General features: G+C 33.2%; 1 protein-coding gene across 2 annotated transcripts in view; it reads left to right on the plus strand.

Moving 5' to 3' along the window:
* The window catches only part of Hpr1 (THO complex 1-like protein Hpr1), a 311,940-nt gene that overhangs the window by 167,234 nt on the left and 123,251 nt on the right, over positions 1-21,455 (plus strand). For both annotated transcript variants that reach the window (XM_090391220.1, XM_090391221.1), the window contains exons 9-11: positions 2,491-2,599; positions 5,736-5,873; positions 14,721-14,821. In XM_090391220.1, the coding sequence (XP_090247346.1) occupies positions 2,491-2,599; positions 5,736-5,873; positions 14,721-14,821 (348 nt within the window). The remainder of the gene's footprint in view (positions 1-2,490; positions 2,600-5,735; positions 5,874-14,720; positions 14,822-21,455) is intronic.

Below are 21,455 nucleotides of genomic sequence, written 5' to 3' on the forward strand. Positions count from 1 at the left end.
TCTGTAGTGCATAAATGATGGGAATTGGCAGTAAGTACTGATGCCTCGATTGTACATTACTTAAATTAATGAACTCTACGTAGAAAAGAATAACAGTCAAATTTTTAATATACAGCAAGCAGTGTATATGCACTACGAAATTTCTTCATATAACCTAACACATGAATGGCGAAAATAGGCTGTATGTATAAATGCTTGTAATCCTCTTTTTTTTTTTTTTGCTAAATTTTGGGAGTCAGAATAAACATTGACATTTCTTAGCCAACTAAAAGCAAACATGAGAGTCTGCACTATAAAATAATAAATTGACAAAAAGAAGAATGAACATCAATGTGGCCATAAGCTAAGTAAATGCAATGAAGAAACTAGGATTACATCTATTAGGATGTCATTCTAAAGAAAAAGTGATGAATTTGTTTAAGGCACCATACTTTTTTTTGACCTTGTTATATTTTTTCCCCATTATATTACCCATTTAATGTTATATTTGCAGTTTATCATACTTCTACATATCTATAAAGAGTGATATCTATTGTTAAGGGACAAAACAAAAACAATTAAATTCAGCTGACTTCATACCGATGTATTGCAGGAAAACAGTTCAGGGGTCAGCTGATGTAAGGTTCAAATCTTTGAAGGTTTGTTGTTTCACAGGTCAGAAAAATGATAGCTTACTGTATTTCAAAGCAAATTTACATATACATATTTATAAATATGCTATAATATTTATAATTATTATATAATTTAATTTTTTTGTAAATCTGGTTTTCTTAAAATAGCTTTAAAAATCATATAACAAAAAAAAACTAAGCCCAGTGGAAAGGGAACAGCATGTGTAAGCAACTCCATAAAGGCTAATGGATCAAAAAAGTTAAATTTATAGATTAATGTTTATTTTGAAAAGGATACCTGTTTATTCTTAAAAGGAAGATTGATTGCTAACTTTTCAGAGTAGCAAATTTGATTATTTTTAAGATTTTTTTTACTTATTACTGATGGCTCCCATTATTACTTACAATGGGAGCCAAAAAATAATATGAAAGTGACAATAATGCAGGAAATTAAAAACCAAGACATGTATATAGAAACAGAAAAATGAATATGAAATTGCTGTTTAGCTCTGAGATGACTGTCATGTCATAACTTCTCTCATAACTAGTTTCCTATCCTTCTGTAATATAATGATAAATTGCTCAAAGTGGCCAGAATACCCTCCATTATTACAGCTAGTTTGTCTATATGTTACAGGTTTTTTAGTCTTGTCATACTTTTATATATTTACATTTATTCAAAATTTAGTTTCTTTGTTATTACATTCCTGTTATGTTCATGTTTCTATATGCTCTTGGTTCTTCATTTCTGCATTATTGTCACTGCATACTTTTTTTTTAACCCTCATAAGTTCGGTAATAAATTTTAACAAAATCCTAAAAGCAACTAAATCTACTGCTCTGAAAAGTTTGGGGATCATCCTTCCTTTCAAAAATATAAAGGTATGGTTTTTTTTTTATTAGTATTCACCTAAATTAAATCAATTAAATTAAAATTAATAAATCAAATACAGGATTCCTAACTACATTTAACAAATGATGTAATAAATTTGCTATAAAAATAAAATTCGCTATAAAAATCAGCAAAAAAAAAACTAAAATTATCCAAGAGCATTGAAAATATCAACTACATCCTGAATAGAGAATCTATAAACCAAAAGAAAACATTTCAGTTAAATAAGGCACAATTTTTAGTGAAGATGGCAAATTAAATATGGACAACAGAATTAGCAAAGCTGTTATGGTAGGAATTCAACTGAATAAATTTATATGGAATAAGAGAGAAAACTAGTCAAAACACTAGTTTCTCTCTTATTCCATATAAATCCACCAGTGAGGACCATCATCTGGTAGTTTCAGAAGTCAATTGAGAGATCCAGAGGTAAAGTGGTGAGGTGGAGAGATATCTTGATGTATAGGATGGTTCATGACATTTCTGATTTAATTTATTTCATTGATGTAGCTTTTATTCTTGTGAAGCATAGAGAGGAGCAGATTTTGAGTTTGACATTGTTAGCATTTAAGAATATGTGAGAAGAGCTAGTTTGCAGTGATATGGCCACTTAAACAGAATGGGAGTGTTAGCAAAACAAGTTTTTTCGCTAAGATTGCAAGAAGAAAGACCCAGGAGAAGACCATGGTTAGGTGGATTAATACTGTAAGAAGTACCTTCAAAGATATATATAAGATCAGACAGTATACAGATAGCATTAATTTGGAGGAAAATTGTTGACAGGAAGTTAGTAAGGATGTAAACTTTTCATGTAGTACTATCGTGATATCATACCCTCTGATCAGTTTGGTTACACTGGGACTGCTGTTTCCACTAGGCTTAGCTTTTGTTATTCAGATTTGTATCAATTTAAGCAGCTATGTTTAGCTTAATTTCAGAAATTCCTACTATCATATTCAGTGATATGTATTTTTTTCTTTTTTTTAGTCCTATTACAATGGATTATAACTTGTATCGTAAATTTTGGTCTCTTCAGGAGTTCTTTAGGCAGCCAAATCATTGCTACAACAAAGTGAACTGGAGACACTTTGTAACAGTAAGACTTATTTAGACTCAATCCTAAATAAATAAATAACATGTACTGCATGCTGCATGTTCATGTGATATTCAGTTTCTTTTTGACTTCAGATAGACAGATGTTTAATTTAAAAAAAAATTTTTACGTATTCTGGAAATTGTTTCTACCTTATAGAGGAGGTTCCTCCTCCCTCTTTAATTATAAACAGTTGCAAACACATCCATGATTTCTGTGATATTGTTTTCATTTTTGTCACATTATCTGATTGGTTTTACATTTTTGTTCTTAGCTTTTGAAATCATGCATTGGTTTTCAATATGCTAGATGTTTTGCCAGAATGTAAATGTCATTCTGTAAATGCCCTTTCCAGTTCTTACTGTCAACTGGACAATGACAAAAAAAACGGGAGGAAGAGATTGGAAGAGAAGAGATCATGTGACTTGACACATCTGCCATAAGCCACATTTTGTATTTACTGCCAAAGCATCAATGGCTATGAGACTGCATTATGTCTGTAAATTGTGCATGTTTTTCTGACTAGTTTTTGGAATGAAAAAACCACATCTTCCACATCATGGATGCTTGTTACATCTGTCATAAGCATCCATGTGAAATTGCAAGTCATTCTATCAAGTTATTTGTTTTATACAGCTGTCTGAAGCAAAAGTGTTGTCTGTATCCCTTGAAACAGATAAAATTGAGTATCGTGTGGTTATAAAATTTTTTGTAAAAGAAGATTTAACGCCAAAAGAAATTCATTCGAAGTTCATAAAAGTTTATGGGCACTCTTCTCCTTCATTTTCAACAATTAAGAAATTGGCTGCCGAGTTTAAATATGGCTGTACCAGCCTTGAAGATGATCCACGTGAAGGACGTCCAAAAAAGTGCAACAACAAACAGAAATCATTGATCAAGTGCACAATATGGTATTTATGACCGGTGAGTCAAAGTGCTTGAAATTGCTGAGATTATAGGCATTTCAAAAGAACGTGTGGGATATATTTTGAATGAAGAATTGCAAATGAAAAAGCTTTGCGCAAGATAGATGCCGCACTTGCTCACAGCAGATCAAAAATGCACTCACGTGAAAATCTCTGAACAGTGCTTGGAGCATTTTAACAAGAATAAAACTAATTTTGTGCGATTTATTACTATTTATTTGTTACTAGTTGGTAACACTGATCATGATGTACTGACATGGAAAGTACCAACTGTTATGGGTATTCCAATTAAGATAGGTTATATGCTGAACTACGATTCTGGAAATTATGACAAACTCAGCAGAATACTATCTTTGGTTCCATGGTATTAGTTGTTGAATAGGAAGGATATCAGTAGTGCACAGGAAGCGTTAAAAAGCTATTTAAATGATGCAGTATCTGAATGTGTTCCTAGACTTCAGAGAACACATAGAATGGGAGTGAAATGAATATGTAATCTTATTAAACAATGGATCCATAAAAGATGATGATGTGGAGGAATATTGTGAGAATAAGAGTGAGAGCCCTGAAATATATAAAACTGGTACAATACTCATAAAAGTTATGAATATTGTGCAGAAAGCTAAGTTGCAGTATGAAGAGAAATTGGCTGCACATGCTAAATGCAGCTTAAAATAATATCATGTGTTACAAGTAAAAGAAAGAATAAATGCAAAAAAGTATAACCTTACTGAATGTAGATGGTACCCTAATATCAGATGAGTGATACTAGGGTACCATCAAATGATGAGTGCTCACTTCACCAAGATCTATCAAGCTGGTATGTAATATAGTGTGCAGTGTTACCACTACATTGGATGAAGAGGTAGTGGTGCATGAGGAGGTTCTAGACCTGTTGCATAACTTGTATAATAATCTGGGAATTGGGACAGATGGAATATCAGCATGTGTACTATAGAAATGTTCAGCCAAACTGGCTAGGACTTTGACATCTTTGTATAATTTTAGTCCTAGCGCAGGAAAGATCTCACAGGAATGGAAAGAATGTATGATAATTACATTGCACAAGAGTGGTGCAAAGAGTGATGTGTCTTATCATTGACCTATCAGTATTTCTGGAGTAATTGTAAAGATTTTAGAGAAACTGATAAGAACTCACATAACAGTGGACATACAAAATATGCTTTGCAAGGAATATTCATAAGATATTTTGTTCAAGACTATATTGTGAGTGGTGTCGGTGTAATTTAACACTCGTGTAAAATTAATGATTTTTATCTGTTTTATTGTGTTTTTCCCCCTTAGAAAATTAGAGTTTTATAATATATTAGAGTAGATTTTTATGTTTTAGAGTATTTAGTGTCTTTATAACATTTTTATTGTAATATTTTAATAAATACAGGTGTAAAATTACTCCAAAAACACAGAAGAAACAAAAGGCTAACAAGAGCAGCGAAGTATGAACAAGGTTTTTCTCCACTAAAGGCGATACTAAAGAGGATAATGAAAATAATTTAATCTCTGAGATTGCTAGGCTAAAGCAGATTATTAGACAGACAGTGAGGGAACTATAGAAAGTCGAGCAGCTTTTAGAGGAACATGGGGAGAACAATAAAAATTAAGCAGCAAAATGAAAACAAAGCACAGAATCAGGTAAGTTAGTGCGTAATAACAATAATCTGGTAAGTAAAGTTGATGAGCAGGTTATAACGTCAAGTTTTCGCTGTGCAAAATATTAAAAATATAATGCAAGCAATTCAAAAAAAAAAAAAGAAAAGTAACTGAGATTGTAATTGTTGTAGATACTAACAACTTAACTAGTGATAAGTTTGGTGTGAGAGAGGACACGAAAGAGTTGTTGGAAGTGGTGAGAGTTGAGGACTAAAAAATAATGCATATATTATTACCTCGATATGTCGATATGATAAAAATGAATTAATAAGAAGGGCTATGGTGGCAAATGATTCAGTGCGTAGGCTATGTAGAAGGAATGGATATGAGTTTTTGGATGTGTGGAGCGAGTTTGAGGGAAGATTAGATTCCAATGAGGGAAGGTCTATACTTGAATGCGTTTGGCATCAGGAGTCTTGAAAAATTATTAATTGATATAAAACCTAACACAGATGATTTCATAAAACATCGTTTTGATGATTGGTTATCATCCTTTAACTTGATTTTCTATAAATAAGAATTTTTTTTTTCTTTTTATTCAGTATTCAAATGATGTGCTATCTGCATTTGGAAGTTTTAAACTAGATGATGTTAAGTCAGCCAAGTGGAAATTAGGAGAGTCATCGCCAACAAGCTGTGGAAAATCAGTATATTTTGCTAAATATCTTACTAGCCAGAAGGTATGTATTTTAAGCTCTCTAGTACAAGGATATTTGTAGTATTTATATGCTAAAAAGCATTAAGCAGATTTTTGCTAAATAGCAAAACTCCCATTAACAGCTCGATAAAAGTTTCCCCATTTAATTTAAGAAGCAGTTATTAAAGTTATTAAGAAGAAGGGCTATGGTGGCAAATGATTCAGTGCGTAGGCTGTGTAGAAGGAATGGATATGAGTTTTTGGATGTGTGGAGCGAGTATGGTATGGTAGAAAGTCAAAAGCAGTTATTAAAGTTCCTATTATTTATCAATAAATATTGCTTTACATTAATTATAGTGCTCTACATGTTGAACAGAGGCAGATAAAACTTTTATAATTTCCTTATTTTGAATTTTTTCTTGCTTACTGTTATTCATTAAAACAATTTTAACCTTGTTAATGATTGTTGCAAAACTGTTCCATCTGCAATTGCTGCCTGCTGAATTATGCCATCAGTTTTCTAATATCATAGTTGCACATTCTACTTTTAGAGATCAGAAAATTATCTTAGGTGATTTGAAGGATCATGATAATTAGGTCAACCTATAGAACAAGTAAAACATTTCAGCTACTTAGGCACAATTTTTAGTGAAGTTGGTAAATTAAATATGGGAATAGACAACAGAATCAACAAAGCTGGTATGGTAGAAAGTCAACTGAATAAATTTATATGGAACAAGAGAGAAATTAGTCAAAACACTAAATTAGCTGTATACAAGACAGTGTTAAAGCCAATGTTAACTTATGGATCTGAATGCTGGGTTAGAAGTAAAACACTTGACCAGACTAGAGACTGTAGATATGAGAGTCATAATAAAGATTAGGGGCATGAACAGATGGCATCAATGGCAATATCATATTAAAAAGGAGGATATTTAGAAAACACTTGACATTGTTAGCCTCCAGGAATGTGTTAGCAGAGCTAATCTCAGGTAGTATGGTCACTTAAACAGAATGGGAGAGGAAAGATTAGCAAAACAAGTATTCTCTGCCAGATTGGCAGGGAAAAGACCCAGAGGAAGACCAAGATAGGGGAATACAGTAAAAAGTACCTTAGAATTATGTAAATTTTTCATGTAGTACTATCATATCCTGTATACCCTTTGAGTGTACTTCAGGAATTTGATGATGATGACGACGATAATAATTAGGTGTATTTAAATAGATATGTTTTAGGTCCTCTTGTTTGTCTTAACAATGTCATTTATGGTTTTAAGTTTATATATATATATATTTTTTTTTTTTTCTTTCAAACAACCTCTGTCTTGTAGTTTGTGTTACATTCCTGCACATTAGTGTCACTATTAGAGAGAAAGACAGACAGACAGAGAGAGAGAGGTCACAAATATATAGTTTTGGGTGAATTTCATAACAATGTTTGCTGCAGTTTCAATCCCTTCTATCATAGTTGAACCATGAGTTTCATAAAATGTGAATAGTCGTATTTCAATATCTTAGTTTCAGAATATAAAATACATTATTTAATGATGAATTTTTAATGTCACTTGTGGCATGATAACGTTTATTGGACAAGCATATTCACAAGAATATAGAATATTTTATTCTATTATTTAAATTAAGGGGGATATTAAATCCACATTGTTTTAAAACCGAATAAGAAACTCAAAGATCGGAATCAGAGAGTTTCATGCTGAATATAGTAAACTATAAAAGTATCGGTGATTACTAGTATGAGCTAATGCAAGTAGTCCTAGTACGTTGTACAAATTCTGGCAACTCGCAGCAAAGGTGGTAAAGTTCTGATCTCTATTCTTGGTATTTTCCATAATGTAAAAACACATTTACCAGGAAATGTATGCTGTTATTACATAATGGTAGGAGGTCACTACCCAAACCGGTTTCAGCCTTTATTGAGGCTTCATCAGTGAGTAGCTAGACCAAAATTAATACCAAAGGGGGTATAGCGAAAAGAACTTATATATTCTGCTATACGAGTTGTCAAAAAGGTGCACCCATTAAATTACTTAAATATAAAAAGCCAATAGGCTTCATTTCGGCGATATAAACATTATTTAAATTAAGGGGATATTAAATCCCACGATGTTTTAAAACGAAATAAGAAACTCAAAGATCAGAATCGGAGAGTTTCATGCCAAATATAGTAAACTTTAAAAGTATCGGCGATTACTAGCGTGAGCTAATGCAAGTAGTCCTAGTACATAGTACAAACTCAGGCAACTCGCAGTAAAGGTGGTAATGTTTATATCGCCGAAATGAAGCCTATTAGCTCTTTATATTTAAGTAATTTTATTTTATGTTCTACAAGAATATTGAATATAATATAGAATTCTTGTAGAATATTGTAAGCTACAGTAAAGAGTGTTAATCCTATTTACAGAGCTCAGCTCTGTAATTAACAGAGCTGTAACTTTCAACCAGAAACTAAATGGACTAGTTAGTTTCCTGTTGAAATATTTGCAGTAATAAAATTATTACGAGGGTGGTCTGAAAAGTTCTCAGCCTCGACCATAGATGGCAACACTATTGGCAAGATTTTTTTTTTTTCTAAGTTGGTACATCTGTCATAAGCATCCATGTGAAATTGCAAGTAATTCTATCAAGTCATTTGTTTTATACAGCTGTCTGAAGCAAAAGCGTTGTCTGTATCCCTAAACAGAGAAAATTGAGTATCGTGCGGTTATAAAATTCTTTGTAAAAGAAGATTTAACGCTAAAAGAAATTCATTCGAAGTTCATAAAAGTTTATGGGCACTCTTCTCCTTCGTTTTCAACAATTGAGAAATTGGCTGCCGAGTTTAAATGTGGCTGTACCAACATTGAAGATGATCCACGTGAAGGACGTCCAAAAAAGTGCAACAACAAACAGAAATCATTGATCAAGTGCACAATATGGTATTTATGACCAGCGAGTCAAAGTGTTTGAAATTGCTGAGACTATAGGCATTTCAAAAGAACGTGTGGGATATATTTGGCATGAAGAATTGCAAATGAAAAAGCTTTGCACAAGATAGATGCCACACTTGCTCACAGCAGATCAAAAATGCACTCGTGTGAAAATATCTGAACAATGCTTGGAGCATTTTAACAAGAATAAAACTAATTTTGTGTGATTTATTACTATTTATTACTATGGATCAGACTTGGATTCACCATTACACACCAGAATCCAAACAGCAGTCAAAACAGTGGACAGAAGTCGATTGCTCCAAAGAAGACAAAGTCGATTCCATCAGCAGGAAAGGTCATGGCATCAGTGTTTTGGGATGCTAAAGGCATTTTGTTTATTATCTTGAAAAGGGTAAAACAATTACATGGGAATATTATTCTGATCTTTTAACCAGACTAGGTGAAAAAATTCGTGAGAGAAGACCTGGTTTGCAGAAGGAAAAAATCATCTTTTATCAGGACAATGCACCTGTCTACAAAGGTGTTTTGGCATTGGGAAAATTAAGGGTGCACTATGAATTGTTGGAACATCCACCCTATTCCCCAGTTTTGGCTCCCTCTGACTTCTATCTCTTCCCAAAACTAAAATTCTTCCTTGCTGGTCAGTGTTTTTCTTCGAATCAAGAGGTGATTGTAGCTGTAGAGGGGTATTTTGCAGAGCTTACTGAGAACCACTACAGATATGGGATAATGGCGCTGGCACATTGCTTTACTAAATCTATTAGTCTTAAGGGTGATTATGTTGAAAAATAAAAATAATTTTGAAATTATAAATTCGTTTTTTCATTGTTAGGCTGAGAACTTTTCAGCCCACCCTCGTATTTGCCACATATTGAAAAAGCTCACTAAAATTGTTCTTAGCTTAATTGACTAACTTCTTTTTCTCATACTGCACTTCTGCTGCCTTGACCAACTCAGTAACCTTCTGGTCTGCTCTTTGTACTCTTTATGCATCTGATCATTACTAAGATTCATCTTGTGTTACAGTCACAGTACCTTCTTCCAAGTTTCACACTTATCCTTTTTTTTTCATTCATCCACTATATTCCTATCTTATATTTATTTTTTTTACCATTCAGATGTTAAATGGCTCTTGATCAGTGCCTACTCAACTCCTCTTCCTATGCTATTGTCCCAAGTTGTACCTAAGCTTTTCATAATCACCAGCCTTGTAGTTCCAAATATTATTATTGTTATTATACAGGTATCTCCATGGAGTCAGAAGACACATCATGGGAGATCCATTTATTCATGTACCAGCCATCATTCACATAACACCTATCATACTTACCCCTTAAACTTATTCACTAATGAAGCAATCACAACTACCACCCTCGTAATTGTGGGTGGTAGTTGTGATTACCAGTAATCCATTCTACCCATTCACCAGCCTCCAAGCAGTATTTAGTCCTCTCTTATCCAACTTCCCTGCTTGTCATATAGACTTAAAAAATCTTTTATCAGGACAGTGCATCTGCCCACAAAGGTGATTTGGCAATGGGAAAATTAAAGGATCTGCACTACGAATTGTTGGAACATTCATTCTATTCCCTAGATTTGGCTCCATCTGACTTCTATCTCTTCCCAAAACTAAAACTCTTCCTTGCTGGTCAGCGTTTTTCTTCTAATCAAGAGGTGATTGCAGCTATAGAGGGATATTTTGTAGATCTTACTGAGAACCACTACAGGTGCGGGAGCATTGCGGGAATAAATGTATTAGTCTTAAGAGAGATTATGTTGAAAAATAAAAATAATTTTGAAATTATAAATCCATTTTTTCATTGTTGGCCAAGAACTTTTCAGACCACCCTCATATATTCTTGTGAATGCATGTGTTTAATAAATATTATTTAATAATAAAATTATTAGTAATTATTAAAATATATATTATAATTATGCTAGTAATATCAATTTATTTTATCATCAAATTCCTGATATATACTTTCAAGGAATATACAGTATACTGTTATAATACTATATCATAATTTATTATTATTATGTGACACCTCTAAGGAGTCCAAGCAGTCGTTGTGGGAGGGCACTCTACACACGTCTCCCTTACTGTTTAATAACTCTTATTATTAATTAATAATATCTTATCTCGTCTTCCTTTTTGCCTCTTTTACTTGCGGTGTCGAGGGTTTATTAATCTAGTCTTTGATCTTCTGTTTTAATTCTGAACTCAAACTCCCAGATCCACAAGTTAACATTGGTTTGAACATGGCCTTGTATACCAAGTATAGTGTTTTTGACTAATTCTCTTTCCATACGAATTTATTCACTTCCTTCCCTCACCATACAAACTTGGCCTATTCTCTTGTCTATTTCCATATTTAATTTCCAGTCTTTACTTAAAATTGTACCTAAATAGCTGAATAGGTCACTTTTTTATTTGTTATTTAGAAGACCTCACTTGTTTTTGTCTTCTTTGTTTTGGGTAACATCTATTATTCAGTCTAGTACTTACACTCCCATTTCTTATGCGAGTTCTTTTATGTTGAGCGCATACACGAGAGGTTGGTCAATCAACCTATAGTACATTAGTACTATGTATGAGTAGTGGGTTGGGAAAGGAGAAACTTGTTTACATTTGATTTAAAAACTTGTATATTATATTCCTTGGGAAACACATCAAGGGGAAGACTGTTCCACAATAAGCAGTAGAAGGGATGGAGGAGGAGGACAAGAATCTCTTTTTGGGGTTTCAAGGTGTACTGTAAAGGGATGTTGGGCAGCAGCTGCATTGAGTGGGGGAATTATTGATGCAATTTCAGATGAACATTTGCCATGGAAATATTTATAGAATACACACATTGCAGAAACCAAGCACCTGTGCAAAAGCGGTTGGTGAGAGATGAGTTATTAATCAATCTAATTGCCCTCTTTTGTATTCAGTCAAACATTTTGAGAGAGCTCTTAGGGGCTCCCCCACTTCAAATGTTGAGAGCAGTATTCAACAACTAGGTGGATTTGTGGTTTGTATAAAGTTAACAGCTGTTCAGAGGTGTTGTCTTGAGTAAAAGAGAAATCTTAGTTTTTTGGAAGCTGAGGATGCAATAGTTGTGATGTGTGTTTGTCAGGAGAGACTTGATGTTAAGATGATTCCAAGAAGAGAAATTTCATCTTGTCTGGAAATTTGAATATCGTCAAAAATAGTACTGGGGAAAAAATGGTTCTTTTTTGTTGTGAGAAATAAGACAGAACTGGGTTTTACTAGCACTGAAATTGATGAGGTTATCTGAACCCCATTGGAGGATGGCTTGGAGATCAGAATCGAGGGCAGTGGTTGATGTTCTGTAGGTTGAGGTGAGTTGTGTAAAGTAAAGTTTATCAAATGAAAGGGAGGAGTGTAATATGCTGTCTTCTGCAGAAACTGTGTACTGGGTTGGAGGCCAACTGAAATAGGTCGTTGATATATAGAAGGAAGAGGGTTGGTGAGAGAACAGAACCTTGAGGAACCCTGGCATTAGTTGAACGGTGAGAGGATAAGGAAATATCCACCATGACACATAATTTGCATCCAGACAGAAAGCTGTCATTTCAACTGCAGAAGTCCTGAGACAGACCAAATGATGAGAGTTTACTTAGTTGCTCCGTTTCTTTTCCATTGATGTTTTTTTTTTTTGTGTTGATGATGCCAGTCTTTAATTTTGCTGCTGTTGAAGTGGTAGATTGAGTTATAAAATATTATTGCATGAGATAAATATTGATATGTTTTTACTGTGCTTACATGTTCTTTTATATGACAAGCCTGCAGATTCTTTGTTACTGAAGAATTCACATCATCCTTACAGAAATATGGTGAATGAAAACTTGTTAAGTAGATGCCATATGTGATCTATTCAATAGATGTATATATGATGTATTAATATATACATCTATTACATATATGATGTATTATTCAATAACAGCAAAAACTCTGCACAGTCAAGTTGTAAAAAAATGGGTATTTCCAAAAGTTATTGAAAAAATAGCATAGAATATAGTACACCTCTGTTACCTTCAAATCTTATAACAAAGTATCAAGATTTTTTGCCTTCCACAAAGAACAAATAAGCTCTTTCGTCTTTGCTTAGCATATATATATCTTGTACTGTTCAAATGTATTCTTTCTTATTTTGGTCAAACTTCCAATCAACAGAGAACAGGATTGATAATATTCAATATATGAAACCTCACAAGTTCAGATTGTTCATGAATTACTTAGTATCATTCGAAACAAGGTACATGGAATCCTTTTGTATGATATTAAGCTAATTCATGGCTGTAGTTTTAAGCATAAATGCCTATTTAAGAAGCATCCTGAGGTACTATTATTTTTCTCCGTCCTGAATTGAAATGATGAGTTAGCCATGTCAGATATTGTATCTTTAACATATGAATTAGCAATGTTTTTTATTGAGTTTGTGTGTGTGTGATTATACTGATCCATACATGAGAGATCGAAGAACTTATAAAGCACATCAGTGCTATTTGTTGAGGTACAGGTGAGGATAAAGAGAGGTATTTATTGATATTTTTCTTGAAGAGTTGCAAGTTGTTGTTTGGGAATGCTTCAGGAGGAAGCCTGTTCCATAGAATAAAAGATGAAGTAGAAAATCTGGTTAGGTGTCTTTGCAGTTGCACTAAAAGGGGCAACTGTAAATGTGCTGGGTAGCTGCTGCTCTTGTTTTAATAGACCTGACAGAAAGTAGAGGAATGATTGATAAAATTAATAAAATGCAACCTAAATTCCATATTTGAAAATACCAATTTAAGACAGTATGATGCTTTTAACTCAACATTTTGAAAAAGAAGGGAAGGGAGGGATGCAAATTACGAACAGTAATAATTTGTAATTTTTACATTTGGATCCTTTCCAAGTTAAATATTGAAATGGAAATTGTCTGAAGCATCATTCATTATCACATTCATTTCATCTGGATTCATTTTTGGTTTCTGCATTGCAGATAGATAGTTTATTTATTTTTTGTTAATTGTAACAATTTTTGTATTGCTATTAATACTTTTTTTCGACTTAACTTCGTTTTAAGAACTTGACAAAATTTAGTGAATACCCTAAATTAGTGAATACACTAGATATTAAAATGCATCCATCCCAAGTGGGAGGTATTATTTTTATTGTTTCATATTTCTTTGCCAGATTTTTCTGCTAAAATTGTAAATTGATCCAGTTGAAGCAGAGTTTTTATATAGAACAGAGAAAACAAATCTTAAAAATGTTTGAAAATTCAAAATGCAAAACCTAGAATATAATTTAAAAATGATGTTTTGGGATTTTTTTTTTTTTAAATTACAGGGAAAAATATTTTACATCAGCTGAGATCCTTCTTTGACTTTAGGATTGAAGAAGAATCAACAGGCATTTCTAAGGTCTTTTTAATTGAAGCTAGCCCATATGCAAGGATTGCCAGGAGTCTCACTCTTCTCCTCTCCCTCCTCCATAAACTGGACAAACTGGCTGGTGAACAATTGCCTCATGACCTTTGCCTCAGTATATTGCAAAACAGCAACTTCTGTTTATTAGTCTTGATAATAAGATGGCTTAAAATCAAAATCCACATGTATCCATTTCTTCATGTCTTTAATTTATGATTTTATTGTTATATTTTCAGTATAAGTGCTTGTTTTCTTATCCTTTAGCTTTTGCCATGAATTTAATGGATTTTAAGTGGAATTTAAGTTGAAGATTGGTTTGAAAAATAAAGTAAAATAAAATACTAATTGTTATTATATTTCATGTCATAAAATTCATAAAGTCATACATTTTTTTTAATGTGATGTACATTTTTTTTAAAAAAATGAAATGTAACAATTTTTTTTCTTTAGTTGTATTCTCCTTTCAGCATATTGAAAGTATATTGTTGACATTAACATTTTTCTGTTTGTGGTTTTTCTTATAGCTTTTAGAACTTGAACTCAGTGATAGCAACTTTCGGCGATATATTCTAGTTCAGTTTCTCATTTTGTTTCAATACCTTCAATCATCTGTGAAATTCAAACAGTGAGTTTTGTTTTTATCTGTGTGTGTGTGTGTGTGTTGTATGGATATATAATAATACCTTGAGTTATGTGAGTAATGTGCTCTGCAGTAAATAACATAACTCAAAATTTGCATAACTGGAGATATTGTATTCAAGCTGAATGGAAGTGGAAATAGAAAAAGAAAAGAACATAATTAGTTTCATAACAAGAAAATTAATTTGCGACAATGAGATTAAAAGTAAATCTATGTTGAAATTTAGCATGATATGAAACTCCTTGTTGTAGCCGAAAGGAATAATAGAAACAGTAAACAAGAATGAAACAGTATATTAAAGTGGCATTAGACAAACACTGATTTTTCATCTTCACTACATGTTTGACATGACGATTAAAAGCATTCTTATTTTTGTTAATAACATGTATTCAATAACACATGATATAAATTTATGTATTTATAACATATCTCCTCATAACATGTATTCGCATCCTTCATCAACCTTGAAACTTTTTTTCCATTCCTTTCTTTAATGAAAATGGTGTTTGGCTGGGCATTTAGATGAAGCATTAAACTTAGATGAAAATTGGCATTTCATCTAAGTTAACTGCTTGCCTGCATTCACAGTTTTGATCATCAGTATAGCCTTCAATATGCATGAGAAATGTTGGCATATTTTCCTGTCAGTTTTACATTGTGAAAGATATCACAATATTTAAAATTCTAGAATCATCTGGCACCAGCACTAAATGATTTTAGTCTCTGAATCATCATTTTAAAACTAATAAATGTTTTAGAATTTTTCTCAAATCACTTGAGTTGAAATCAGGATGCTTTCATTTTTTTTTTTTTTTTTATGCTTATCCATTTATTCCATGATTTACTGGTCAAATAACAAACTTGACCTGCTTTCATACACATGGCACATTTTATATGATTGATTTTTTTTTTTTCTTTTTTTCTCAGGACTGTGGTACAAAGTGTTCGATTCACCAAGTACAGTCACTAATTTTATAGCCTTTATTATATCCACTATCATATCTTCTCTCATAACAGCAGGCTAGCTTATTAAAATGCTTATTGCAGGGTTCACTGAAGTCCCATATGCACATTTACACACACCTGCAAAACAGGTAAATTAAGACATAAGTAGTGTAGAAACAGCTCTGACCAAGGTTTAATTTAAACTAACAGTGGAGGGTTTAAAAAATAACTCTTTCATGTACACATAACCAGCACACATGCCACCCAAAACAGACATTTCTGAAAAAAAAATAAATAAATAAATAAATTATTAATTGCATAAGTGGAACATGCATAACTTGAGGTATTACTGGATGTGTGTGTTTATGCACAGATGAATATGTTACATAATATTATACTGTCATGTTATTAACCAGTGTGTATTATATTGCATGATATACTGTTATTCTATTAAAATCATTTGGTATATGTTTTGATGAGAGAGAGAATTGGAAAAATTAGTTACATTAACACTTTTTCATTCTTAATTCAGATGATTTATAGTAATTTATGATGGAATTGATTTGATTTCTCTATCATTACCAACATTCTTGTGAATTTCTTTCTTTCAGTTTTTTTTAAATTACAATAAATATTTAATGCATTTAATTGTTTAAATCTTAAACTTTGACAGCAGTAAGATTTAATTAGTAACAAGTTTTAGTCATTATACAATTCACTTCAAGGGTCACTTAAGGATCATCCCAGATAACTAGGAGGAGAACTCCACATAGCTGTTTAAGGAATTCTCACCTTCATGTGGTACATCCCATTAATCGGTATCCACTTTGGGACTTAGTCAACCAAATTGTAGTCGCTGTTAGTTTAAACCAGAAATAAATATGATGAGAACTCATGCCTGCTGAAGCATCACCCAGTTAAATAATGCCCCTGCCATTTTTGTTAGGAAACCAGAGTGAATGGTGAAAAGTAAGCTACTGGCAACAAACATGCTGTCAGAAGAAATGAAGACAAGAACCATCAGCATAAGGGAGTATTAGTGGAAAGGAAATTAAAACTTGTAGAAGAACTGGAAAAGTACCCTTCAAACATAATTGGTGTTACTGAGACAAAGTTAGACTTAATCAGGTGTGATCCTGCTAAATAATCAATATGGAATGTTATATTTGAGAAATAGTGATCAAGGAAAGGAAGAAGTAGTGATATCATTTAACACCAAGCATGAAGAGAAACTACAAAATGAGGAAATAAACAGTGAAACTTATTTGTACCTGTGCTCCCCACATAACATCTTCTTAAGGAAGGAAGTGGAGGAATTATTTGAGTCATTAAAGAAGACACCTGATATAAAGAAAATGTAAAAGCTGGTCCTTCTTGGAGGTCTAAACAGCAGGGTGGAAAATGAATCACATTCATTATAGAAATTTTTGAGAAAAGATGGAGAAAAGGGCAAACCTAATAATAATGGGAAGTGCATAATGGATTTTTGTTCAGGATATGGATTAGTCATTATTAACCTTATGTTTCAGCATAAAGATGTGCATAAGTTCACATGGAAAGAAAATACAAGAAATTAGAAAATCTTCATTGTGTGTTGTTGAAAATGATTAACTTTATGCTGATTCAAGATACAAGAGTATACAGAGGATTTGAAATTGAAAGTGATCATCACTTAGTTTTAAGTAGGATGAAAAGGAATATCACATTGAACATGGTGTCTGAGAAAGTTTTAAAAAGTAACTGTAGACTCAACTATACAAAGATTATTCAAGAAAAAAATGAAACAGTTCAAAACAAGAACCAGATCTTGGAGGCTCAGTGGTATATTCTGAACAACCATTGATCAATTAGCTATGGAGGCATGTGGTGAAATTGTCTGCAAGAATAGAAAAATATGAACACCATAATTAAAGAAGCAGTCATGGATAAGAAAAAACATACCACAAAAGTTAATAGATACACTAAAAGAATACAAAGAAATCTGTAAGACAGCTAAACTGTGTGAAAGAAAAGTAGCTAAACAAAAGTCATGGGAAGACTTCAGTCAGACTCCTTCTTTCCTGTTTTATGCTTATGTTTAGACCATCCTGGCTTTCAAAACCAGATCTGACAAAATAAGGTTTTTAATCCTTATTCCCATAGTATCCAGTGTCTGCAAATTTCATGTTTTTCTGACTAATTTGCCTGTTTTGTGGGATGAAAAACATGAGTTCCCAAGAGGGAAAACCTTGCCATCTCCATATGAAACCAGCTAACTCATTTTCAATTGAATAGGCCCTGTAAAGGTTCATCTCATCCTAGAAGGGATTCGAACCCCATGTCTTTCCACCCAAAGGGCATAATTGAAATCAATAGTTATGGGATCTCTCTTCAGTAAGAATATAGAAGATAAATATTCAGAAGATGGCAGAATGTTCTGGAGGTTATTGAAAAAAGCTTAGAAATAAAGTGTACTGTAAAAGGAATCAAAGATGATGTGAAAACTAAAAATAAAGATATTTCATATTTCTGGAGTAACTACTTTAAAACCTGTTAAATGAAACAAGCAGTGGCAGAACAATAGTAGAAAATATTCAAGAGAAATGCACACACAAGTACATATTAATACTTGAAGTAGTAAAATCCTGAAATGTAGAACGGCAGCTGGAGTAAATGATATTCAGTGAGAAGTAGTCAAATATGGAGGTATGTATAAAAGTTTGGTGAGGATGGGACTATGCTGTATAACAGGCATGGGCAACCTTTCCCAGTTCGGGGGCCAAATTATCATTCTGTCTCCAAGTCAAGGGCCGGACCAAATTATTAAATAAAATAAATTAATATTAAATGAATTAAAACAAGTTGCTACGTCATATTTCATTTATTTATAATATTATGCTTTGGTATAAAGCTCTACATAAATTTTATAATATAATGAATGACATAACAATTTAATGTGAAGATTGGCCTTGTACTTCAACAACGAGACTCAATATTGAGGTTAATATTACTTAAGGATAATCGCATAGAATTTTCGAGGTTTTCGTCCGTTATTCTTGTCAGAATTTTTGATTTATTGTATTTCATCTTCGAAAAAAACTGTTCACACATATGTGTGCTGCCGAAAAGACGAATGATTTTTCTTGAAAAACACGTAAATTTGTATATTTTTCTTCCACCAAATGAAATTTATAAAAATCCATCAAAGCAATGTTGTTAAATTGTGATTTTAGCACTAAATCCGCCTGAAGCTCAATAAGTTCCATCTGTAAGTTTTCTGGCACATTATTTACATCAGCATCCATTGGACGAGCAAATATAGCGAATGTGGAGTCTTTGTTTTTGAAGTCGGCAAACCTTGTATCAAATTGCTCTATTAGTGCCTTCAGTTCATCTCCATAACAATTATAAGGGATATTTTTATGAGTTGCTAGAATAGGAAAATGATAACAATTTTTAGCTCTTATCTGACTTTCCAACAATCTTAGTTTATTACAAAAAGCTTTGACATGTCCATGCAGTTCATGAACCAATTGTCCTTGTTTTTGCAATTTAAGATTCAGTTCGTTTAGGTATCCGGTGACATCTACAAGGAATGCTAAATCACACACCCACTCATCATCTTTTACTTGGTTAATTGTGTTTCCTTTTATGTCCATAAAATCTGCAATGTCTTGTCTCATATCATAAAATTGTTTTAACATTTTATCTTCAATCAACCACTTCACTTCACAATAATAAGACACACCTTCATAATCCGAAAATAGGTCTGCCAAATACTCCTTAAATTGGCAGTGATTAAGTGCACGTGACTTAATAAAGTTAATACTGGCTACTACAACTTCCATAACATTTGTGAATTTAATTGATTTTGCACACAGATTTTGTTGGTGGATAATGCAGTGAAAATTTGTTAAATTTTCCGGTTGGATCTGTAGTTCTATTGCTCTTTCATGAACCATTCCAATAAATCCCTTATGTGCACCAACCATTGCAGGGGCTCCATCATGCATATACCAGATAGTGAACTCCATTTAAGCCCAAATCTCTCGAAGACTGTGTTGACTGTTTCAAATATATCTTCACTGGGAGTTGTTCCTTTTAACGGCTGAAGCACCAATAATTCTTCTGTGATGTTGAAATCCGCATCAACTCCTCGAATAAATATTGCTAGTTGTGCTGTATCGGAGGCATTGCTGTCATCCAAAGCAATTGAAAATGCTTCCAATCTAGCAATCTTCTCTTTTAAACTTTTTGATATCATCAGCCATAATTTCTATCCGTCGGACAACAGTACGTCTCGACAAACGAATATTCTCGAAGTCTTTTTTCTTTTCAGGACATATTATACTTGCAACATTCAGCAGACATTCTTTGATAAATTCTCCTTCACCAAATGACTTAGAATGCTTAGCGATTTCTTTGCTTACCACAAAGCTGGCTTTGACAATGCTGTTTGCTGCGTTCTTTGCTTGTTGAACATTTGCTGCTGGGTATCCAAGTTCTTCTTCAACTTCTGTATTTCATCTTTTCGTAGTTGTCCATCAATTTTTGGGTGATCCGCATGTCTCGAATAAAGTGTCTCTTCAAGTCGTATTCTTTGTTGATGGATATGGATTCGTTGCACAGCAAACATACAGACAGCCCTTTATTCAGAATAAAATAATAATCCTCCATCCAGTTGTCTTGAAATTGACTATTCTCTGCATCTACTTTTCTTTTTTTTTTTTTTTGCAATAACCCCTAACATTGTCTGAAATTTATAAGCAATATTCAGAACTGTCAAACAAAACTGTCTTCTACACCGCAGGCACCGAACAGAACACAACATCAATGCAGGCACCGAACAGAACACAACATCAATGCAGGCACCGAACAGAACACAACATCAATGCAGGCACCGAACAGAACACAACATCAATGCAGGCACCGAACAGAACACAACATCAATGCAGGCACCGAACAGAACACAACATCAATGCAGGCACCGAACAGAACACAACATCAATGCAGGCACCGAACAGAACACAACATCAATGCAGGCACCGAACAGAACACAACATCAATGCAGGCACCGAACAGAACACAACATCAACGCAGGCACCGAACAGAACATAACATCAATGCAGGCACTGAACAAAGCACAACATCAACACAAGTACCGAACTGATACGTTGTAACACATTCACACACGCCGCTAGTCAAAGTGAGAAAGAGACCTTGGTTGGAGAAAACATAGTGTGTTTTGCGCAAGTCATATGACTTCAGCTTAATGTGAGTTAGTAGACCACACCATGTTTTCTCCCACCATGAATCAGACAAACTTTGCTGAAATAGATTAGGACCGGATCAAAAGAAGTAGATGGCCGGATCCGGCTTGCGGGCCGGGGGTTGCCCATATGTGCTGTATAACATAGGTCTGGTCAGAGGGTCAAATTCTAGATGATTGGAGTAGAGCTCTAATAGTTCCATGTTTCCTATCTCTAAAAAGGAGAATAAAACTGAATTATAGAGGAATTTCTCTACTGAGTGTTCCAAGTAAAATTTATACAAGCATACTTGAGAAGAGGTTAAGAAAAATAATGGAAGAGAAACTTCCAGAAGAACAAGATATTTAGGCCGAATCAGGGTAGTTAAGATCAGATTTTCACTTTGATAAATAGTTCACAAAATGCAGGAATATGAGAAGGCTCTG

This window comes from Typopeltis vanoorti, chromosome 4 (genome assembly GCF_054136105.1).
Source record: "Typopeltis vanoorti isolate ZY-2024b chromosome 4, IOZ_Tvanoo_1.0, whole genome shotgun sequence".
NCBI classification, from domain to species: Eukaryota; Metazoa; Arthropoda; class Arachnida; order Uropygi; family Thelyphonidae; genus Typopeltis; species Typopeltis vanoorti.